Raw genomic sequence first — 25,009 nt, forward strand, 5'->3', positions numbered from 1 at the left:
TTGGCTCCTGATCAACAGCTACGGTATAGGAAGTCTGTTTGGCACGCACAGCATTTTTAAGCACTTCAGTCAAGACAGTGCCTGGGCTTGAGAGGGCTGCATAAATCTCTTGTGACTGCAAATGTTTCTTTTCAAGCCAAGGTTAGGAACATGGAATTTTTTCTTTTTGGTAATTCGGTATTATGTGGTGGGGGGGGGAAGCATGGTGGGGGGATTCCTTCAAAGCCTTTGAATTCTTCAGCCTTTCATCCACATGGAAACTCCCCCGTTTTCTGTACATGTCACTTCCAATTCCAGCCTTCCTTTTTTCCTAGATCTTTTGCACCACAGCTGCTTTGTGCTCACTTGCTTTTCCTCCAAGGGATTCCATCAAAGGGTCTGATGGACCATCCTGTGTGTATCTTAATTTAGCTGAAGACTTGCATAGCAAGGAAATGGACTGAGAGCAGAAATAATTTCTTTGTGCCCATTGCCATCTGTTTTATAGAAGAGTTGTTGCATTCATTTCTTGGAGATTTCCATAAAGGCACTTTCTTGTAGGGTGAAGCAGAGACTTCTGCTGAGCATGTGTCAGAACAGAGAGCCTGTGCCCTTTCCTGAAGGTATCTTTCTCTCTCTGCCCTCATTTTTAAAGGCTTGAAGTTATATAATTTATACTTGAGAGCCATTATGGAGCTGAGGTTTTAAAGACTTGAGTTATGCTGCTTTGAAAATCTTCAGCTGATTTGTATTTATTTATCCCTGCTGCTTAATTTTGTGCTGTGTTTATATATTATTATGGTTTGGAGGGAATGTATTTTAGTTCTTCTATTGTAAAGCTGCCCAGAGAACTCCGGCTACGGAGCGGCGTATAAATGTCATTAATAAGAAAGAAATAATTGCTTTGAAACTGTTTTAATTGTCATATCTTGCCCAAATCGGTATAGAGGCATTTTTGTTGGTTGGGCTGAAACTGGGGTGCTTAACACTAAGTATCCTTTTGAATTATGCTAACTTTATTTAACTTAATGTTTTCAGAAAGGGCAGAGGCTTGAAGGAGCTCTTCATTTCATTTCATTTTGTCTTAACATTTCAACCTGTAAAATTGACTTAAGTTCCGTAGCAGCTCCTTGCTAAAGCAGCCTTGGTTTTTAAGGTGCTAAACTAGAATCAGCAGCAGATTTCCTTGCAGGACTGAACTACGCAAGATGTTAAAGATGTGGTTTAATAGCATGTTTTGTTTCATTTTGTTGTCAAGCAACAACCCTGCAAATAACATTAGACTCCTGTTAGTATTGCTTAGGGCATTTCATGAGGTCTTTATTATATACCACATTTTAAGCCGGCTTTGTTATCCCAGTATTGAAAATTGAGGGTGGGGCAGAGGAAACAGAAAGACTGAAAAAGAAAAAGACTCAAGGCCACCTATTGAGATCATGCCTGGAGGGAGAGTTGTACTGGAAATTTCCCAGTTAAAAAAATAAGCAGAACCCATGTAGAGGTGAACTGGTTCCCAGTGTGTTTGGAGATAATCTATTTGCAAAGGGACTTACACACACACACACACACACACACACACACACACCCTTTCTGGGGGAAACCCCTGCTTGGGACTGTTTCTCTTGCAGCTCACTTAAGGGGCTGTTCTTGTTTGTTTGTTTGTTTGTTTGTTTGTTTTGGTCCTCCTGAGGTTGTTTTTGGCCTTTTTATTGTGTGTGGACTTCCAAGTTCACAGCAGGGGTGGGAAGACTTGAGGCTTGCAGGGTGAAAACATAAGAAGAGCCCTGCTGAGTCAGGCCAATGGCCCATTAGTCCAGCATCCAGTGGCCAACCAGATGCCTGTGGGAAAACCACAAGCAGGACCTGGGCACAAGAGCACTCTGTCCTCCTATGGCTTCCATCAACTGGTATTCAGGAGCACTATTGCCTCCATGCCTCTTCTTTGTTTTTTACTAGAACCTTGAGACCCACCAAATAGAGGCAGGGGGAAATTAAAGAATTCTGATGCCTTGCATCGCTCCCCAAACCCCTGATGAAAATTGAGATTCACATTTGTCAGATATCGCTAGAGAAGCTAGCTCCATAGGCATGATGCTGCAACCAAGAAGGCCCTGCTTCATTCCGGGTAGGCTTGTCTAAACAAGAATGTTTTTAGCAGGTGCCAAAACCAGAGTGAACCTTCCATGGTAGTAGAAATGGAGCAGAATGCGTCTCTCTGAGTCATGGCAGAAAGGGGGAAAGTTGTTTTATGAGATGATAAGAGAAAAAGAACCCTGTTGCAACAGACCAAAGACTTACCGGAAGCCACAGGCAGGAGGTGAGCACAGTAGCCTTTTCCCACTCGTGATCCCCAGCAACTCCTATGTAGAGGCAGAATAGCCAACATGACAAGTAACCTATTTTAACCTTATCCTCCACGACCCAGATAACTGGTAATTGACCATTGACCCAGGCTGTTTACTCAAAGCTGTTTCACATTCTGCTATACTGAATGTGAACAGCTTGAAAACTTTTTCTTTTTTAAATCTGAGGGAAAATATAAAGTGAAAGATAGACTTTCCAATTTCATTTGTGTTATGGAGAACTGTTCTTAATTGGATCTGTTTTGGCAGTGGGGATGGAGATGAAAGAGGGAAAAGCTGGTTTGCAGGAAATAACTGGGGAATAAATAACAGGTAATCACTGAGGGGAAATGCATAGGATGTTATGGATGCATCTTTCTTGTTGAGAGAGGCCCCCTGTCCCTGATCGTGCATTGGATATGCATCATAACAGCATCATACCCTAGGAATGTTGATGAGAACTACACCATATGGAACAGAGAAGGTCTACCCCCTGCTTTGCTTGCCTTCTCTCAGAGTGCCATTTGGTTGGGATTGCTCCAGTACTTTTGGATGAGGACTCCGTCAATATGCTCATTTGCTCTTACCCCTCCTTTTGTCTTGTGGGATTCCACAGCTGCTGCATTCACTGTTGGGAGGACACTGCCAGATTAACATCTAGATGAATCAACTGTACTGTGCCACATCATCAGGCCTCATGGCTATTGATTCTCCATTGCAAATAGTGATGGGTAAAAACATTATTGTTAGCCACCCCTAGAGCTGACCTCCGCATGGATATGTTAGCCAGATGTCACATTCCAAAAGGTTACGATTATTTCAATTGCAGTTATTTCAACCTTGAGCCTTTGGCTTCTGGGAAGCCTGAGAGTTACCCTGTCAGGGACTGGTTGGATGCGGAGGAATGGTGGGAGGGACCAGTTGGGGTCTTTCAGTCTCGGCAGCTGATCCATGAGGAATCTCTACTAGGGATGAATTGCTGTGCTCATTAGGCCAGACACTCTGCCAAATCTGTGCAGATTGTGTTCTTGCTAATAAAGAGTTAACTCCAACTTGAACGGTGTGATTTACTGCCGGCTCACTCCTGACACACCCTAATGGAATGAAGGGCCTAAGAGCTGGATTCAGTTCCTACTTCTGCCACTGAAAAGTAAACTCTCCTCTGCTGCAAAGACATAGGGGAGAAAAAAATAATCAGCTGGAAATTATCGTGGAGGCACCAGCCTGTAATAACTCAAATTCTTTGGAACTAGTACGAAACAGTACGCTGAGGATAGAGAGGGGAGCTGGCAGATTTCCATGCAAACAGAAAAGTTCTGTTGGCTGTGAATTCCTTGCTCTCCTCCTAATCCTAGAAATAAACATTTAAGACACAGCGATGAAGCAGTTATTTATTGGATTAATCAATCCCTACACGGAGAGGGATTCTTTGTTTGTTTGAGACACAGAAACGTGGATATAGTCTGACTTCCAGAGCTGGCGGGTTGCCATATGAGTCACAGGAGATGCACTACTTTGTTGTCTTATCTTCTTTGGTGTCTGTTGCAGTCACAAAATACGCACAATGAAAACTACTTAAGCTGCACCACCGGTTGGATCTCTCAAGAGCATTAACACTTTGTGCCCATGGGATTCAGGGCTCAATTAGCAGCTGTGTTTAGCTTGCGGGGCTTTGGGTAAGGAAAATGAATGTCTTTCTGAGAATTTTTTTCTTATAATCCTAAGATTAGCGAGTTCTGGCCCAACTGCACTAACCGCTGCTTAGTTTCCAGCCTCAACCTTTTAAGCTCTATACGGCTCAGAACCCCAGTCCCTAATGGACTGCCTCTTCCCATATGTACCTGCCTGGAGACCACAATTCCAAAATCAGTGGGGAGGGTAGGCAGTGATCTGAGAATGGGCCTTTCCTGTCATTTGGAAATGACAGGAGGCACACCTGGAGGCACACCTGGCTCTGACTTTACTATCATTTCAGCACCGGATTAAAAAGTTTTCATTCTCTTGGGCATGTGGGCAGCTTTAACAATATGATTCTTACAGTTATTCAATCAAGCTTTAGTATGTGCGTTTTTACAATTGTTGCATTGTGCATTGTTTTTAATATGTTTGCATTGGTGGGGTTCCCGGAATGAGTCCCAGCAGCAGCAGCAGCCCTATGTAAGGTTTTCTATGTGATATGGGGCTTTCTCCCCTTCTGTGCCCCTTGCACCCCCAGAATCGGCTTGGGAGAACCCCCAGAACTGGGGAAGGGGGAGAGGTGAAGTTGAATTGCAGTTTTGGTGCTCTTTCCAAGACTGCAAAGAAAGGATTGCAAATGGAGATAAAAAGATTGCTCAAGCAGCAGGGCATATTGAAGGGAATGCAATAAGACACTGCATACTAAAATAGTTCTTCTGTGTGAAAAGTATAGGAGTTGGAATGGCAGCAGATAACTGTGAAATAAAGGAGCACCAAAAATAGATGGGAACGCAGTATCCTTCAGCATGAGAGTCAAGAATGTAAAAGCCAAAAAAAGCTTCTTTTGGTATGTGTCTGAAATTGTAGTTGCAGGAAGTGGGGCTACAGAAATGTTTATTGATGGTTACATGGACTGAACTGGACATTTCTGCAACATGGTTACAGCGCTGCTACCAAAAGCTGATGATGTGAGGCTGCAGTCACAGAATTTATTCCAGGCGTCTTAGAATGCAACCTGAGGTGTAGTTCCTAAAATCAGCCTCATCAACAAGTGCAATGCAAATCCTAGCAGTCCCCTTCAGGAAAAAAAGAGAGAGGGGAATTTTCCATTCAATTCTCTGCTTGTGTGGTACCCACATTCTTGGGGGGCAGGGAGAGATATAAAACATATGTCTTGGGATAATGAACAAAAAACTGTTCAGCTTCCAAACATAAATGTTTCAGAAACAAAAGCTGAAAATTAAAATGCAAAAAGGCCTCACGCACTTTAAAAAAGAAAGAAAAGAAAACATGGTTGATGAATTTGATTTAATATTAGAAATGTGTGCTAGAATAAAAGTTCAGATTTTGTTCAAAAAGCTGATAACGTGGGACTGCCTGTGTGTATCTTTGAAGATGGAATTTCACAACTGGGGATTTACTACTGAAACAGTCCTCCTTTCTGCTATGTACCTGCAGAGTCCATCTCAGCAGGCTCATTCTATATGAAACAGGGCTTCTCCCAAACTTAGCGCATGCAAAAAGCTACAATATTGAATAAAAAATAACTGCTGACCACTGCATGTTTTGCAATAAGGGAACTGAAGTGTAGGTTTGACTTTCCCTTGCCCAGAAGCAGTATTTTTGTTTGCTAGTCCTAGTCCACTTAGCCATGCAAGAGAGGTTTCATAGCACATCCTAAAATATGAGCCGAACCAAGCCGCTTCAGAACAGACTCAGACCACTCCACTTGCGGAGGCTCCACCCACAGCAGCGGATCCAGGGGAGTTGGTTCCAACGCCACCTAGGGTCGCACCACAGCCTCAGCGAGAACTGTGTGGCCCTCCGGACTTGGCTACCAGTCCCCGGCGGTCTGGCAGAGTTTCCAAGCGCCCAACTTATTTAAAGGACTATGTTGTTGGGCATGTATCACTGTTGGTCTAAGTATGGGAAATGTAACCGATATGCTTTTGTGCCTAATTGAACCATTACGCCTAGTGCTGTATATAAGGAAACCATTACGATTGTAACTAACGCCTTATCTCGGTGGGGAGGGGTGTTATGTAGTGTAGTTTCACCCTGGGCCAACAGGGGGATACTGTATATAGTTTTCACTCAGGTCTGTAGATAGTTTTCACTCAGGTCCGCGTCAGTTATTTTAGGCGGGAACTCTGGGCTGTTGTTGTTACAATGTTGACAGCCGGCTGCCTGTAAAAGCAGGCCGGCTGAACTGTTTGCAGTCAGTTCTATTCCAGCTTACAAAATAAAGAGCTACTTGAAGAAATCGCTGTGCCGGCTGCTATGTCAACCCACAACTTAACAAATTTCATGGTCTGCATGGCCTCCGCAGGCAGTAACACAGCCTTTTCAGGCAGTAGCTGCTGGAGGGAAGTCAATGCTGAGTGATGAGGTGCTGTAGGACAGAGCTGGGTGTCCCATGTAGTCTCCTCTGTGCCCTCTAAGCTAGCCTGCCTGCTGCCCCATCACCACTGATGTTGAAGTCCAATTTGTTTCTGTTTGTGGAAAGTAGGGGCAGAATCTGGTTCTTTGCTTCAGGGAGTAAAACGTCTTGGACCAGTCCCGTCTCTTGGAAGCCAAGGCTGTGTACCTGTTTACTCTGTGTTCAGTGTGCTCTCACTGCTGGTTTGGGAAGCAGTGTACACACAACGTTAGCCATGATCCATATCCGTTCTGTATCTGTCCTGCCATTTCTTATGGAATACTATATTTTCATGTGTTTTTGCCCAAACCACCTTTGATCTGAATTGAGAGAAAGAATGGCCAGCTGTATTTTGAGCTAATAATGTATGTGTGGGCCCAGGCCAGGTCTGTATGGAAAAAGGGTTTCCCTTGTGTTAGAATGCTTGAAAATGACAGATCTACAGAGCAGAAATGAGAGCAATCTGAATAGAAGCCAATATCTGTCCTTCTCTTGGTTCTGAGTTTTTAGTTTTGCTTTTGATGCCTCTGGAAGGATTCCTAAAGCACAGCTTAAGCATGTCTTGTTTGTTTATTTGTAAAGAGACCTCATATCAGAAGCATCAGCTGCCTCCACTTCTGAGGATCGTTGTTTACTCTTCTCCTTTCAGAATGATGCTGGAGGACAGCGAGTGCTAGTCCATAAGTGGAGCACCTTCAACAAGGCCCGGCTGGTGTGCTCTGTCCCAGGACCAGATGGCATTGATACATACTTTGATGAACTGGGTAAGAGAAACGAGCTCAGGATTGGTTGCCTTTCATAGGATTAGCTCCTCAGTTTGTCAACTGGAAGCCAAGCCTTGAAAAGTGGGGTTTAATTTGGCAATATGAGGAGAATGGGGGGGTCCATCTCAGTGAACAGTCAGGGCGCACCTTATGCAGTGCTCAAGCTAAGGAAATATGAAAGTGAGCAATGGAAAGACCACAGACCACCAGAAGCCCCATCTCCCAAGACATGGGCCATGTTGTCTGGAGCTAATGAGAGTTGGAGTCTAACAACGTCTGGAGAGCCACAGCTTTCCCACCCTATGAATAGGCGATGAAGGTAACATACTTTTGCGTTAGGAAATCACTAAGATCAGGACTGGCCCAAGACGTTTTGTTGCCTGAGGCAGGGCAGCAAATGGCACCCTCCCTAGCCTAGTCAAGGTGGACAGTACCTAAAGCTTGCCAGGATTGCCAAAATATTCCACAAGCACTTTTCCTTCTCTCTAGCACTAACAATATAACAACAAAATGAACAGTAAACACTTTGTTGCCTTTTCGTAATGCCCCAAATCTGCTGCCTGAGCTGCCTGCCTCATTTTGCCTAGTGGTAGGGCTGGCCCTATCAATTGTATGTTGGGGACTACAAGTGTGTTACAGCCTGTGAGTGCCTTCTGGATGGGCCACCAGATTACAGGAGTTGAGTGTTGAAAGCAGTGTGTGATGAAGTGGATGTCAAGGTCACAGCTTCACCATCACAGTGGTAGTGCCAAATCACACATACACACACCAATCTTTTCAGCTGTCTCTTTGGTACCAGCATCCATCAGCCCCCAGCTACTTGCATACCCTAAGCACTGGTGGAGGAAGAGGAGTGCGGGGAAAGCGCACCGCCCCCGGCAGTGCAATCCCAGTGTGGTGCCATCACAGCTGCCCCCCTACCCCCCCATGCTGGGTTCCCTGCCCCTGTGGGCGGTGCGCCCTGCCCCCGGGACACACACCAGCCCCAGCCCCACCTGCTTTCCGCCCCCTGGTGCCAGAGCATGAAGCTCCGCCACTGACCCTAAGCAATCCAATTGACTAAAACAGGACTTTAGTTTCTTGGAATGTGTATGTTGGTAGGCCAGTGATCAAAGTTAGTTGCATGGGAGAGCCCTTTAAATGCTGTGAATCAAACATCTCTTAAACAGAGGATGTCTTTCTCCTGAGGACCAAAGATGGGAAGAGCCCTGAGATCTATGCACTCTTTAGCACCATCAGGTGAGATTATTTTGCTTTCATTGTTTGTTTGTTTTGCTTCTGAAGGGAACCTTGAGATGTCTAGCACTATATACCTTGACCGAGCAACTCTCATCCATACAAATCTTCTCTGAGGGCCTCTCCAGATTGGTGTTATTTCTGTGAGCCTTTTCTCCAACATGTCGTTGATGCAATAATAGTGCATTAGTAGTGGATTTATGACAGACTGTGTACATACCATTCCTCTTTGTTAGTTGTTCTCTGATGCTATGCCAGTGTTCTTTGCATTATTGCCATCTGGAGGGGCACTCTTGGGGGACAAAAAAAGAAAATGCCAGAACTTTTGTGGTAAGATAAGTTACAGGATTTTACCAGGAAGTTACGGGACATGCACTGATCAGAAATGAAGCACAGTGTGGAAACCTGGATTGTGTATAACTTCCCCTATATCATCAGTAGCACAAATCGTCTTGTGTTTCTCTAGTGAAGGACTAGTTATAGCTTGCCAGTTTTTCAGTACTTATACTGTTAATTTGAAGAATGGAGGCCATGCTATCTGATATGGAATTCCTAATATCTGATAATATACAATCCTCTTGGATGATTTTGAAGCATTTACAACTGGAAATGTAAGGCTGTATTTTACCTCACTCCCTAATATACCTAAGCACTGAATACACACAATACTAAGTATTAAGACAGTGTTTGGAAAAAATGTTCTTTCCCCAAATAGGTTCTAACTATAGGTAAACCTTTCTCATTGCAGCAATGTCTTCCAAGGCTTTGCCATCTGTGTATATCGTATGGCAGACATCTGGGAGGTTTTTAATGGACCATTTGCTCATAAAGATGGCCCAGACCATCAGTGGGCAGCTTATGAGGGCAAGGTGCCTTACCCGAGGCCAGGAGTTGTAAGTAATTCATACCTGAACTATGAAAACAATCTTAAACACTTGTTTAGAAAAAGAACTTCCTAACCATAGTTTTTTTTTACTTAATAATTAATGCTGATTTCGGATATTATCTGGCAGTGCCTTTAAGACCCTGGCTGTTTGTGTCTAGCAGTATTTTATGGAGCAGGAGATGTTAGGGTGAACTGGCAACTCCATGCAAAACAAACAAATGGCCTTTCAGGAAAAGTCCCCTGTTGACATGCGTGAAATATGGCATTTGGTTGGTTTTTTTTTAAAAAAAAAAACTATCAACTTCTTTTTGTGGAACAGTGTTAAGGCATTAATCCAAGTTGAAAAGTTGCAAGTGGGTGACGTTCTGATTGGGAAGCAGACATTTCTGAGGGGTAGCACAAATTCTTTGTTGCAAGTGACTGAAGTGTCCTCTGCAACAGAGAGACATCACAGAAGATAAGCACATAGTTCAGGTAGAGCAAATTCCAAGAGCAGCCAAGGGCCAGTATCCCAGTGGTTAGAGCACATGCTTTGTGTGCAGAAGGTCCCAGGTTCAGTCCCTGGCATCTCCAGTAGTGCTGGGAAATTCCCTTCTCTGAAACCCTGAAGATCTTCTGCCAGTCAGTGTAGCATTTCATCCACTTTATCCAGTAAGAACCATTGTGTCTTGTGTTAGATATATTTCTAGTACTTAAGACAGAAGCAAACAGTGGACTCTTCCTAATGAGGTCAACTGAGACCTGTGTTGATTTATAAATGAATTTCCCAGGGGCTTCTGTCTGGTACTGGATGCTGAATTAAATGAACTTTTAGGGATGGTATTCACTAAAGCAGTCAAAAACTCTGTAGAGAACCTTTCTCACCCTGAGGGCCGTGTTTCCTTCTTGGCAACCTTCTGAGGGCCACATGCCAGTGGTGAGTGGGACAAGAGTCAAACGTGGACAGAGCAGTGAGTGACCTTTATTCAGTAAGCTAGTTCTACAACCGCCCACCCCAACTTCCATCCAGGCAAGCTAGAGTCATTTTCCGAGTTCAAAGACACAGTCCAGCCATGCAAAAACACTTGAGGCAAGTGAAATGTGTGGCTGAAGAGGAAGTGAGGCCTGGGCCAAGGGCCAGATAGAGGGGTATGTCCTGAGGTTCCCCACCCCTGCCCTAGTCAGAATCATTCCTATAAGTCAAGAATCATAGGAGACTTTTCATTGTGATCCTGCTCTGAGGTGAAGCAGCAGGAAAAGAGCCCCATTTGGCTGAAATGTTGTTCTTTTCCCTCCGTTCCAGTGCCCCAGCAAAACCACCAATCAGCCAAGCCGGCAGTACTCCTCCACCAAGGACTACCCCGACGAGGTCCTGCACTTTGCCCGTGCCCACCCTCTGATGAGCAGATCCGTGTACCCTCTGCATCGCCGGCCTGTGCTGGTGAAGACCAACCTGCAGCACCGCCTGCGGCAGATAGTGGTGGACCGTGTGGAAGCTGAGGATGGGCAGTATGATGTCATGTTCATTGGCACAGGTGCAATTGCGTGGAGCGTTAGGGCTTGGTGATGGGCATCTGTCAATGTGGAAGTGAATATTAGAGGCAATCTCTTGGAATTTTGCATGCTCTGAGGCTGAGCTTGGGTATGGAAAACCAGGTTTGGGGCCAGCTAAGTATTTGTGATCCCTGGATCAAATTAAACCTTTTTGTATATGAACTGAAACCCCGGGGGCCTCAGCAAAGTTTCCTGCTGTCTTACAGAATGACTCTTGAAGCTTGCCAGCTTCTCGCTTTCCTCAGTCCCCACCCACATTTACTCTTTGTAGGTGATTGCTGTTTTGGAACTTGCGTTTAGCATTTATCCGTTATTGTTCTGTCCTAGGCTACTGTATCAATAAGCATTCTTTCTGTTTCCATGTTGTGATACACTCCATTTTTAGGTGAGATAAAGTACCTACTTGACTAGATGCAAGGAGTTGAAAAGTTCCTTGAAAGACCAAGGTGGGGGAAGAAGAGGGCAAAATACTTTTGAAGGGGCTCTCCTCTTTCATCTTGTTCCAGTGAGCCAATGGAGCTACCCCTCTATCAGCTGAGAAACAATTTCCCTTAAACTAGCATAGGCTTCCCATAAAATAGCTCATAAACAAAAAGGATTCAAGGACAGGAGAAGTGAAGAAGACATCTATGATCACACATGCAGTCAGTGGTGTAAACTGGAGTCAAATCCCAGCTCTCTCTCGACTTCCAATAGCAGCTTTCTTTGTGTCTTTTATAAGTGCTTATTTGTGGGGATAACATGGTCCCCAAGGACAAGCTGTCTTTCTTTGCAAGTTTCTGTCCATGGTAGAGATCAGTGGTCAAAGAGGAGCAGGCTTTTTCGCCTCTGACAGAATGTCTGGTAGCCACAGAGGTAGTTGCCTTTGTTTCACGGTTCTCCCTTTGCTGCTTCCTAGATGCTGGCTCTGTACTGAAGGTTATAGCCCTTCAGAGAGGCAACTTTGCAGCAGCCGAAGAAGTCATTTTGGAGGAGCTTCAAGTATTTAAGGTGAGGTAAAAAAAAAGAAGGCAACGTGTACAACCTGATCCCGGAACAGATATGCCAATCACAACTGTATTACACAGACATGTAATTAGCTAAGTATTCTTCTTTGTTCACGTGTAGATTGGATGTATCCAGGGTTTTTTTTTTAGTGGGAACTCACGGAAACTCAGTTTCAGCACCTCTTGGGTGGGCGCCATTGCCATTCTAAGAGAACAAGGGAGGTGTTCATGGTGAGTTCTGGCACCTCTTTTGTTAGAAAAATAGCACTGGATATACCTCTCTTGCACATTCATGGATGCATATTTGTGTACTAGCAGATATTACCTGTCTAATTTTGTGCTCATGTCACAGAATAAGTATATTTGTTATAGTCCAGTTTCCACACAGACTGTCCTTTTTATCTTATGCCATATGTCATAGGACATGGCACTTCAATATTACTAAAGCTCTAATCCTGAACAATTTCTTTGTCTCTCTGTTTGTGCGTGTCCATGTGCCTTTGTTTTTGTGTGAGAATAGCGGGGAGCTGAATGACCCTATATGTCTGTAGGAAATGCAGGACAGAAATGTGCAGTTGTGGGGTATTGGGGCAGGGATCAGTTCTGCGGCAGGTTTTACCTGAGAGGCTGTTTCTTTTTTCTCCCTTCAGGCACCAGTCCCTATTACTGAGATGGAAATATCTGTCAAGCGAGTGAGTAATGAATTACTTCTTTAAAGTACAGGTGTGGTGGTGGAGAAGCCACTGTGCAAGAATGCCTTAGAAATGGCCAAGCCATTGGCTACTGCAGGCTCTGGTGGTGGCAATCCAGCACTTTTATCAAAATAAAACCCTATCTATTAAAGACCAAAGACCCCTGCAGCAGCTTTATAATAAAGGTTTGTTTGTTTTGATCCCAGGAGATCCAATCACAGATTCCCCACCTGATGTCTGTTTTGACCCTCAATTCACACCTAGGTGCAAGGTTCATTCACAGCCATACATTATGTGTGTAGGAGGCATCATGTATTGGCAGGTGAGGTGGGTGGGACACTTCTGGAGATACTCGTAGGGTTCTCATTAACAAGGCTGAACAGAAATAAGCATGTTTCACTACAAAGATGGACCTTGGTTTTAGACTCTGCTATACCAGGACAGCAACCCAAGGGTCAATGCGAAACCATTCCGCTCTGTTAAACACTTGAATCATTCATAAACCGCAAGGTCCTTATTTTAGTACAATCCTGCTATGCAGGACCTCAGTCATGTACATTTTGCTTGCTCTTTGACCTTCTTCACCACCTGAACTTTTTTTGGGGGGTCCCAAAAGGAATAAAATTCATCTACTTCTGTAATGTTTGTTTAGATCTGTAAATAGACCCACCCCCTGGACTTTAATCTTCATCTATTATTTAGTTCACAGGAAAGCTAGCAGAACTGGTGAGAGCATTCCTACCCTTCACCATTTCCCATAAATCACGCTGCATTAGAGTCCAAGCATGCAACGCACGCGTCCCTCTTTACTCCTTGTAACTTGAAAGGCTGCCTTTCACTCCCTGTATACCTGACAGCGTACTTCTGTCGTGACCTGCAACATTCCTTGTATTGCTCTCCCACCTGGATATTGTATCTAGAACTGTCAGCCTGTTTTGCAATCCCCTGGTTGCTTTAGATTTAGTTCAGGCAAATCTTAACCTAATTATTCTCTAGTGCCCCAGCAGTGAATTTGAAAAGAGTAGCTTTTATGGAGAATTGTCTTCAGGCAATATTGTCTTCAGGCAATTGGCTCCAATTGCAGCCCAAGTTTCCCTTTGCCAACCTGCAGTCCAAAATATCTGGAGGGTACCAGGTTGGCAAAGGCTGTTCTACTGGGTGCAGGCGATGAGCTTCTTCTGGAGAGAAAGGAGTGCATCAAAGCTACACTGCAAGGGTTTGTTTCCTTAGCTCTCATAGGAATGCTGTTGAAAATGTTGGTTGGAGAGTAAGGACTCTGCAGTTTAGTACTGCTCCAACTCACCTAGCCTCCATTGTTTTGACAGCAAATGTTGTATGTAGGCTCCCGGGTGGGAGTTGCCCAAGTGAAACTGCATCAGTGTGAGACATATGGGACAGCTTGTGCAGAGTGCTGCCTAGCACGGGACCCTTACTGTGCCTGGGATGGCCTCACCTGCACCAGGTACCAGGCATCAGGCAAGCGTCGTTTTCGTCGGCAGGACATCCGGAATGGGAACCCCATGCACCAGTGCCTGGATCAAAACTTGACAGGTGAGGAAACATGCGAGGTACATACCCAGACCAGTAGCTGTGGCCTATGAAGAGAATGGGGCAGCTGTGTACGCAATACACTCTGTTGCAGTGCAAGCTGAGTAGGGTAGCCCAGTGGCAATATGTGTGCTGTTGTGTTGCTCTTTTTTTTTTTGCCACAACGTGCTCATTAGATCAAAGGCCATGAGAGTCTCACAAAATTACCGTCTATTTATTTGGGAGGAGGTATACTTACTCATTTCATTTCATTTATTTTGCATTTCTATCCCACCTTTTTCTCCAGGGAGCTCGAGGTGGCATACATGGTTCACCTTCTCATCATTTAATCCCCGCAAAAACCATGTTAGGCTGAGAGCAAGTGATTGGCCCAAGGTCACCTAGTGAATTTCATGGCTGGGTGGGATTTAAGCCCTGGGGTCTCCCAGGTCTTAGTCCAAAACTCTAACCACTACAGCACACTGCCTCTCTTCCAGCCAATCTCCCAGTCCCCTACTTTAGGAAGCTTCAGCCCCACCCCCCTCCCAATCTCCCATGGCCTAGAATCTAATAATGTAGGCAGGTGTTCTAAGCAAGCTGGTGGGGGCGGGGGCAAGCATTGCTTGAGTGTTACAAGAAAGCAGTCCAGCCCAGGAATTCAGTTAAGAGAAGTGTAAAAAGGTGATGCTGTGGGGGTGTGAGTAGGATAAACATTAAATATGTGCCAGGACAGAAAATTAAAACTCTAAATCAGATTGTTGAAGCTAACATAGATGATCACATGATGAAGGACTATGGGCAAGATGCCATGTTTTATTTTTAAAACTGCAACTGTAGCAAAAACATAAGAAGAAACTATCCCAGTTTGTGTTCTATGATGTTTAATTTGGGTGATTCTTATTTGCAACTAAAAGCCAGAGGGGCCAATGAGGAAGAGTCCCTGTAGGTAGGGAATGCTGAAGACCTCTAATAGGTGAGAAGTCTGGTGGAGAGGGTTAATATTTTACTGCCAGACAGGAAAAAATGGTGCTGGTGTGGGACATGGCTGGCAGAGCATCCTGATATGATGTCTGCTATTCCAGACACTTACAGGGAAGTTTTTAAACACCAGGCTTGCCAGTCTCAAGGATTCTTAACAAGGGCAATGTCATAAGCCATATCCACAGCCCTTGAAAACACAGGGTGGTGGTGAAAATGGCAACAGTTTGGGCAGCTAGCATTAGCTGAGGCTTTCATTATGTTATCACAGATGTGCCTCAGAGGAGCCTTCATGCACATAGAAAAAAATAATTCTTTTAGTGTCCCCAGGTGTACAGGTCAAGCTTTTGCTTGCATGTGACAGACCTCTCTGCGCCAAAGAGCCACACAACAAGTCCCTGGCTCAGCAAGGCTTTAAACCCAGCCCCAACCCCTCCCCATGTTCAGCTGCAGTATTCTGCCCTGTTACGCAAGCCATGGCCCTCTGCAAGGAGATGGGCTCTTTCTGCTCAGCTAGCAGTCTCTGATATGGGCACCCTCCTGTTTCCATAGTGGATGATTTCGACAGCACGGAGGAGAAGGTGGTCTATGGGACGGAACACAACAGCACCTTCTTGGAGTGCATCCCAAAATCACCCCAGGCTGCGGTGCAATGGTTTGTACACCGGTCTCCAGAAGAGTTAAGAGATGAGGTGAGGCCAGTCCCGTTCTCCACTTTCTCAATACTTTTGCTTCCTTTTCAATAGGATTTAAGGGGGGGAAAATATCGCTAAATGCATTCAAATTCTAACCTTGTTCTTCCTGCTTTTTGGGGGGGGGGAGGTGTTCACCACCACTGTGAATTCAACGGTTAAAACTTTTTTCTGCCATGAAAATGTGCTAATAAATATAAACAATTTAAACAAGTAAATACCTAAGCCCATTCTACCCATTACGCAGCATGAGCTGGGAGACTGAGGTGGAAGAATTTTGCATAGGTACCACTTCAGGCTGCAGATAGGGCATGTATCTCCCCTCCCCCCACTTAAATGCTTCCCCCACAAACGGTTCCTTCTATGTGCAAACTGGTTCATCAGGTAGAGGGATATACAGCAGTACCTCGGGTTACATACGCTTCAGGTTACATACGCTTCAGGTTACACACTCTGCTAACCCAGAAATAGTGCTTCAGGTTAAGAACTTTGCTTCAGAATAAGAACAGAAATTGGGCTCTGGCGGTGCGGTGGCAGCAGGAGGCCCCATTAGCTAAAGTGGTGCTTCAGGTTAAGAACAGTTTCAGGTTAAGAACAGACCTCCGGAACGAATTAAGTACTTAACCTGAGGTACCACTGTACAAAACTTCTGCCTGTGGTGTTTGCAGCCTGTGGGTGGTTTTTGTTTTGTTTTGTTTTAATGGGAGAAAGCATTCAAAGATATGCTCCCTCGCTGCAGTCTGTAGTGGTGCAGTTCAGAATTCTACCCTCTCTCCAGCCACTCTGGGTAATGTGTAGAAAGGCTTTGTCTATGCCTAACTTGGATCTTGTCTACATTTGAGCTGGATCTCACTTAGAAGCCACACATTCTCTATTCAGATTTGATCTCAGTTACACACACACAGGCTGGGAGGAGCGGAAGGGAAGTACACCTGGTTAGTTTCACAGAGTACAGATGACCACGGATATTCATTTGGAGTGCCACCAAGGAGGAGCTGGCTTGTGTCACATCCAGTTAATACAGACACCTCCTGCTCAGATGTCAACAGATTCTTCAGGGCCTTTTCTTTGTACTTCCATCTGGCCCCTGTCATCTCACGTGCTTTCCCCCCTCTAGACCCTCGCCTCACTTCTTTAACCTTTCCTCATTTAGCCTTGCCTGCTGCATGGATCTCCGCTAGGAATTCTTGAATTAAACTGAAAATAGAGAAGCCCACGCTCCTACTGTGTGAGGTCTCGCCTCTCTCTTCCCAGAGTTAGCAGGCTAGTCTAATTCCCAGGGCTGAGAAAGATGTGATAATAGTGTGAGGTTTCTGAAGGGGAACTCTCTGGAGCAAAAGGGGCATTTGAAGGCTGGGCTGGCCAGTAAACACAGCTGGTAAGTCCCAGTCCAAGACTGGCAATTGCTAATAAGGACAGCTCTGGTGTCATAAAGAGAGCAAAGTGGTGTCAAGACTCTCTCCTACCTCCCTCCAAACCCCATAGCTTTGTTAAAGGACCACACAGAGCATTGGAATGCGTCATTCCTGCATGGTTCCTTGTTCTGTATGTAAGACAAATAAATACAAATCATTCCATTGTAAGGGGAGGGGGAGGAGGAAAACATTAAATGGATTCTTATGCGCCTCCACCCTATTTTTTCAGTGTAGACTTTGAATGCAGAAGCATTCGGAGGCAAGGCTTGTGTCATAGGACCTGCCCGGAATGGTTTTACAGGTGAAGGATGTTCAGAGGAGAACAAAGGCTTCATCAAGACTGAGCCTGTTATGTCATTTCTTCATGCACTTAAAAAAAAAAAAAAAAAGCAAATGAAGCTTATCCATCCAGTAGTTTAGGTGGTTGTCCTGGGTGGAGCAATTAGCTCCCACAAGTGCTGCTTCCCTGGAAAGGGTGTTGGTTGCTTATACCATAGGAATGAGACCCCCATAGACAGTTACAGCTTAATTGCCAAGAAGGGATAGGCAGAGACTGGGAGGCTGTATGGATGGGGAAAGTGATAAGATGAGAAGAGTTGGTTTCTTTACAGAAAACGGTTGGACATCCAATCTCAGCCCGTGTTGAGGGAATCTGACAAGTGCAATGCTGTGCAAGCTTGAGACACTGGCAGGAGAACAGCTGGGACTTGTATTCCTTAGCAGGAGGCAGGACTCCAAGCTGGGACAATCCTGCCTGCTCCATATGAAAGGAGGCTTGCAGCTTGATAGGCTGTTTCAAGAGATAATACTACAGAAGTAAATGAACTTTAGCTCAAAGAGCAATGGAAGCAAACATCGGAATTGTACTGACTCTCCTCCTCTGGGTTTCACAGCAACTCCCCCAACTGCCACCAACCCTTGTCTCATTCTTCAGCACTGTATCAGTATCTGGGAATGTGTGTACGCATTAAAAAAAAAAAATCTGCATCAAGAAACCCTGAATTCATTGTCCTGAATAAATCATGTGAATGAGACAACTACCCTGCACAATTTATTCCATCTCTTCTAGTTAAGAGGAAGAGGCATGATGTATTTCTGACCACTGGAAATTCCTCACAAACTTACCTCCTCTGAATCTTCACCAGGGATTGGTTATATAATTTCAAACATGTCTCTACAGCATCTCTGTGAATCATGGAATTTTTGGGGAGCTGTAATTTTGCACCCATTACTGCAGGGATCTATTTGATGACAACAGTGCCACTACAAACTTCAGAAAAATACTGGCAACTCTTTCTCTTGATTCCCTGAAATGCCTTGAATACAGAGGTGCAGATCTGTAATTTTAGACTCCTTTCCATAGTGTTGTTTATTACTTCAAAATGTGCCCTCCTGCTCATTCTACTGAGGAAACCCTGAAGTCCTGCCATGATGGCACCTCTGCTTTACTAAGCTACAGGACACCACCACCCAGAATCTAACCTCCTGCTCCCATTTTTCCCCCCTTAACCCTTTTTCTCCAGGTGAAAACAGATGATAGGATCATGAGGACAGAGCAAGGACTGCTCTTCCGGAAGCTTTTCCGCCAGGATGCAGGAACATATTACTGCAAGGCTCAGGAGCATGGCTTCACTCAGACCGTCACCAAAATCATGTTGGAGGTGATCGAGAGTGAGCAGCTGGAGCAGGTCTTTCAGCGGGAGCAGGAGGAGGAGCCGCCTCGCCCGCTGTGCCGGGTGCCTGATCCCCGCATGCTGCATGGGCAAAGGATGTGGTTCAAAGACATCATGCACCTCATCGGCTATTCCAACTTGCACCGGGTAGAGGAGTACTGTGAGCGCGTGTGGTGCGGAGACCGCCAGCTGCGGCACAAAGGCAGGCCCCCCAAGAGCAAGAACATGCTGGACGGTGGCAAAAAGGGGAGGGGCAAGCAGCACGGAGAGAGGAACCGGGTCCCTAGGCAAGCGGCTGCCACATAAGTGGAAAGGGGGCCGACACATGGCAGGAGGAGAACATGAGAGGAGGAAGGTCGGCATGGACCAACCCTCCTCCTCGAGAATGAAAATCAGCCCCTCTAGGAACTGTCCTTATGATAGGAACTTGTCCTTTTGGAAGGGGCCGCCTTGCTGATCAGCTGAGCCTGGAGACATTCCCTGCTGGAAGCACATCACTTCCCTCTATCTCTTGCATTGGAGACAAGGACTCAAACACCAGACCCATTTCCTTCCTGTCCTGTCTTGGTGTATTTCAGTTGCACCTTGGGGGGTTGGTTGGTTGGTATCAGGTGTGGGAAGGTGTGAGTCGGCCTGAAGACTCTACTCTCTCCATGCAGTTGTTGTGTATATTCAGTTGCCGCCCCCGATGTTCAATATGACTGAGCCACAAAATGCAGAGACATAAGGGCTGAGGATCTAACCACGTGGCAAAGGAAAACCATCAGCCAACAGGAAGACAAGCCAACAGCACTCTGCTTAGAAGTTTGGGTGGGAATAGTGGTGAGTTCCTGCTGAGAATGGGCAGGATGGAGGAAGGCAGGTCTCTCCTGCAGGTGACAAGTGACAGGCACATTCAGCTGCACGCAACATGTGACAAAAATCGCCTCTCTGAAGAGAGCGAATGCGGATTCCAGTGGGATCCCACCTACCCCCAGCAAAAATGGATAAGGAATGAATGTGATCAATCAGCTATGGATTGTACTTGTTCTTTGGTGGTAGTGAGGCAAATTCTGTTTGTCAATCTTAGGGACTTCATCTGTCCAGAGGCAGGAAGCAGTCTAAAACTTTTGAGGAATTTTATCTGATGCCGCTTAATGTGGTCATTTGTGAATGCAAAGCCTACATTGACCAGAATGCTAATTCACCTTGCCAGTGGCTCTCTTCTGCTTGACCAACAGTCTTGATGTTAACACTAATAGTGCAAAAAGAGGCTCGACGGGAATTTATAGGCCAAAGAAAACGTTATGTTGCAGCTGCAGTACAACATTAGCCTGCTACTACTCAGTTACAAGGCTGGGGCTGTCAGGGCGGGAAGTGAGTGGCAGGAGAGGAGTTAAGCACATCCTTCCACCTGCCTCCTTACTGCCACTATGTGTCCCCTTCCAGGAGTGTGTTGGAGCTGAGGAGAAGCCACCAGGCTAATATTTATACGTGGCTGCAGCCATGTAACACGTAGCTTGGCCCTCAGTTGTACATATGTGAATTTTGCAGGCTGCCTCATACCACCCAGAGCAGACTTACATCTTTCCCACCTGTGTCTTTTGAGCATTCTTAGCTGCATTCGCTGGGCCACGCAACATCTCTTCAAGCTCGTGTCAGAACTTTGGCTTTAAGTGCTCTCCGTTTTTCATTCCTATATCTCTGAGGCTGTGTTGATCCCCTAGATGAAACTGATTAAGCGCCAACAGCTGAATGAAAACCACCAGTTTGTTCAACAAATAAATTAAACCCTTATGCAGCAAACTCAGGCTTGGGGGCAAGTCTTTTCTCTTTTGTTTTCAGTGATTCAGTGTTCAGCTGCACAATGAATGGGTCTCATAGCAAGCTGTGCCCAGGACTGAAGTTTATTGCTAAAACTTCTTCCTACAATGTCATTCATTGTACAGTCAAAAGTTGATTGTTTTCTCCAAACACATCGAACAATGCATGTGTCGAGGGGCCAGAAAATAAAGCTCAACTATCTATGGTTTTGTGAAGAGATTAGAAAGGTTAGCAGTGCACAGATGCCTCCTGAAATAAGATGTCCTCTCAGTGACCAGTTTCTGGAGAAAGCACTATTGACACAGTTAGTTTGGTAATAAATGGGCAGATAAAGACCATTGGGTGGTATTCAGTAAAACTTGGTTGAATACCACCCAATGTCATCTGTCCCACCCCAGACAGTGTGCAGTTGTAACACTGGACTGGATGAACTTTCCTAGGAAGCAGTACCCACCTCTTGCCCTGAAGAGGTGTAAGTCAGGGTTTGTGCAGTGGTCTCCGGGCAAACATTCAGAGTTAACTGTGTTATCTCTGCCCACCTGGACTCGTGATAGATCAGCTCAGGGACTGGCACACTCTCCTTGTGACTTGCTGATGTCATGATGTTTCAGCATACAAAACTGGGATAAACACACGCTTCTCAAAAACCAATAAAAATGGCAAAACACCAATTGTTTTATATACTATGCACATTAACATCCTGGTGTATACACAGTCTCAGTTTGAAATCCACTTCCATCAGTCTCCGGTACAGCAAATGAATATTTGGTATAGTGCATGCTGATTTTAAAAGATGTCATTTACATGAAAGGGATCCACCAGAATTTGGCAGGTGGAACAATTGCATCAACCTTTCATGCCAAAAGATGCCCATCAAGCCAGGGAGAAACAAGAAGTTCTGCCTACCAAGCCCAGGTTCTACCTCTCCTTTGCGACTGGAGTTTAAAAGTCCTGAGAGCTGCAGTACCCTTGTGCACATTGAAGGCAGTTAAATTCAGATAGGTCAAGTTAGGGATCAAGAGATGGGATGATAATACAACAAGTAGCAAATAAGACATGGGAAGCATTATTAGGAAGGATTAGGGAGCAGTTGCCGATGAATAAAAAACAGAAAACATCTGTGATAAAGTCAAAATTAATGGTAAGTATACTTCAATGTAATACAAATATTTCCTATTGCAGCTTGTACTGTTACGGTGCAGCAGCTGAGTTCTCTCTCTTAATAATGTTTGGTTCTGAAGTCAGTGGAATTGGCACTGATGTGTCTTACGTGTCCCAGGATTTATGGTGGGATGAAGAAGGATGGGATAACAGAATGGCATTGAGTTCCTCCTCGAATGTCCTCTAATTGCCCATTGCAAATTGAGTATGTGCTTTGTTCTGTGTTCAAAACACTTTTCATGCATCACCAGAGTCCCATTCAAAAGATGTCTCTCAACTTTCTGTGCAGCAAAGACTTCTTGGTGAAAGGGTGGCTTTGGTATTCCTAGCTTGGACACGGGAAGAGAAAAATGTTCCTTCCAGGAATGTCATTGTATCTGTGCATGTCATGAGGCAAAGCTCATACTTCCTTGAGCCCCATCTTTTGTGTCAGGACAAGAGGAAAGGCCTGTTTTCTAAGCCTAGTTTAGGGATAAATATTAGGGTCAAATAGTCCTTTCACTCCATATGACCCATTCAGAGCAGTGTGGAAATGGCATGCAGTGCAGTGTATCTGCTGGGATCCCAATTAAATGGAGGGAAGTAACTGTGGTTCATCTTTGGAAATACAGCATTTGGTCTCAGGAGGAGGTGCGGTTCACTGAGGACAAGTACGGACCCTGTGAATGCCACATGAGGGGGGTGTCAGCAAACTAGTTCTAAGTGCATACAAAGCAGGGTGGGCTATTGGTTGGAGTAAACAAAACAACACTGGCAGCTGTCTCTCCATGGCCAAGGGTCTACTCTAGGTAAAAGGTGAATACAACCCGGTGGTGTGAAAAGTGATGGGGGATAATAACTTTAACAAAATGCATCTTGCTTTCTGCAAGCACTTTAAATACACCTTTCCTGTGTCTGAGGATTAATAATATGTATGAAGTTGGAACTTTTGCAGGCCAACTTTCGGGTTTATATTTGATTTGCTGCTGCTGTGACTCTTGTGAGGTAGCTGTCAAGGGAGGGAGATAATAATGCACTACTTTTCAGTCATTATTAGTAATAAGAGTGTATTGGACTATATGTGCTTCATATTTTGGCTTCCAAACTGTTCTGGACAATTTAACAATTTCCATTGCCCCTTCATATGAGATCGGTCCATTTATTCACCCGTCCATTCATGATTGCTGTAGTTACTAACAATTACACACTCAAGTGGATGGTTTAATAATATTTTGCCTCACTTTTAATGTGAATGGGACCCTATGTCTTGAACAACTATGGATTTGTTGTGAGACGTTAGGAAAAAAACAATTCCCCCCACCCTTTTGCCTCAGAGCAATTTAAGGCAAATTATCTTTTGATTGGAGCATATTGAGGGGATATGGAAAGCTAAACTATTAAGCATGTAAAGATTCCCAAGACACTAAAGTGACTTATAGGCAATACTATTATTATTGGGGGGGGGGGAGAGAGATTGGAGTTTTTAAGCCTTGTGTGTAGAGCATATACTTGACATCTGATACATCCTCTGTCAAGAAAACTCTCTCAGAAAGCAGACAGCCTTTATGATCTTTGCCTTCTCCAGCTACAGTCCCATGAGCTAATGTGCCAGCAGGTCTTTGAAGCCAGGTGTGTGAAGGGAGAAGACAGGCAGACAATGAACTTCTTTCCTGCATCTGCTGGAATATAATTACATGGAGTTTATTTTTGCAAAAGGCCTACAAAGTGGAAAGTGAGCATGACATGAGGTAAAATAACAAATAGTAGGAGATCGCAGAGAGTGGATTTCACAGCCTGTGTATGAACATGATTTAGACCTTTCCTGTGCACTAGACTCGGGTCTCCCCATTTGCCTTGACTTTTCAAACTTGTGTGCGGTCATTCACCTCAGTGAACAAAGCAGGATAAAATCCCGTCATTCAGATGCTTCACACAAGAGTACTGAATCCTACCACATCTTTTTGCCAGACTAAATTATTGCTCAGTGCTTCTAAGTGTTAAAGGGCACCAAGTTTTTTCCAGAAACCTAACAACATGATCCTAAGCACCTATTTGGTGTCAAATTCTATTGATTTCACTGGAATGTGCAAGTGGGTACATTTAGGATCTGCTGCCTGAAGCTTGCTTTCCCCCAAAGTAAGCCCCATTGAACTTAGTGAGACTTCCGGGGAAACGTGCTTAGGGCCAGGTTGCCAGAAATAACTTATTAGATTCACCATCTTTTCAGATAATAGATGTCCAGGGTGGGTTCCATCAAATTCTAAAACCCACTGAGATACATTACAGTTAATATACCAAATAAAACCACACCAAAGGATTAAGAGCAGCAGTAACAATGATTTAAAACCAGCCGCTAAGATCAGAAACTGGCTGAGAGGTCGAAGTGAATAACAAGGAGATTCATTCAATTTGGTGCCAGGCAAGCATCCTGGAGGAGAGCAGTCTGCATGGCCATTTTCAGGGTAGTCACATGTTCCCCACCTCTGATGTAGACAACACTTGAGCTAGATAGACCAAAGATCTGAGTCAATATAAGGCAAGTTCCTTGAGGGCTACACTGAATGATAGGATTACTCTCTGTTCGCATTAAACACTCCAATATCAGCTTCTTTGTAAGTTGGAAGGCAATTGCCAGAAGCCAGGTTGTGGTTAGAATGAAGCTGTGTTCAATATTCAATTAGCACTACGCAAAACCACAAAGACGGGGAAATGCCATTAGGAGATTCCTTAACAGGGACCTGGTGGAGACAGGAAGAGATGCTGGAACCCTTTCAGACATGGATTCCAAGAGGGTGGAATGATTTTCATCATTCATCTCCATTTCCTTTTCCTCACTCAATATTTCAACTCATTTTGTGGGTCTCATTGTCTCTACTTTCAAGGGCTCTTCCAGGTGGAAGATTTTTCACATGCTAGCTCCTGCAAGTCCTACATGATTAAGTACACTGAACAAGATTAGTCCAAAAAGGAGTTGGCATCGAGCAAGATAAGTGTAGTAGAGCAGGGATGGTTAGAGGATCAGACTAGCCCACCACTGAACCCTGATCTCTCGTAGGCCACCCATCTGGCTGCTGGATTTTATTTTATTTTACAAAGAAAACTGGACTAGATGGATCTTTGTTTTAACTGGATAAATATTCAGCATATTCAGTAACATGTGCCTCAGATTACTTATACCTTAAGAGGACATTAGCATCCTTGCTTTGTACATTTAAGCACATCACTGAATCCTGAGGGGTGGCGAGGATGATAATACTGAAGTCATTC

General features: G+C 44.7%; 1 protein-coding gene across 2 annotated transcripts in view; it reads left to right on the forward strand.

The window, feature by feature from the left end:
- SEMA3G (semaphorin 3G) overlaps window positions 1-20,584 on the forward strand; it is a 76,187-nt gene extending 55,603 nt beyond the window's left edge. For both annotated transcript variants that reach the window (XM_081900280.1, XM_081900281.1), the window contains 9 exons: window positions 7,067-7,181; window positions 8,351-8,420; window positions 9,166-9,310; window positions 10,586-10,817; window positions 11,735-11,826; window positions 12,473-12,514; window positions 13,840-14,065; window positions 15,572-15,711; window positions 18,650-20,584. In XM_081900280.1, coding sequence (XP_081756406.1) covers window positions 7,067-7,181; window positions 8,351-8,420; window positions 9,166-9,310; window positions 10,586-10,817; window positions 11,735-11,826; window positions 12,473-12,514; window positions 13,840-14,065; window positions 15,572-15,711; window positions 18,650-19,105 — 1,518 coding nt within the window. In that variant the 3' untranslated portion in view covers window positions 19,106-20,584. The remainder of the gene's footprint in view (window positions 1-7,066; window positions 7,182-8,350; window positions 8,421-9,165; window positions 9,311-10,585; window positions 10,818-11,734; window positions 11,827-12,472; window positions 12,515-13,839; window positions 14,066-15,571; window positions 15,712-18,649) is intronic.
- The last annotated feature ends 4,425 nt before the right edge of the window (window positions 20,585-25,009 follow it).

The sequence above is a fragment of the Podarcis melisellensis genome (genome assembly GCF_964234715.1).
Source record: "Podarcis melisellensis genome assembly, chromosome: 2".
Classification (NCBI taxonomy): domain Eukaryota; kingdom Metazoa; phylum Chordata; class Lepidosauria; order Squamata; family Lacertidae; genus Podarcis; species Podarcis melisellensis.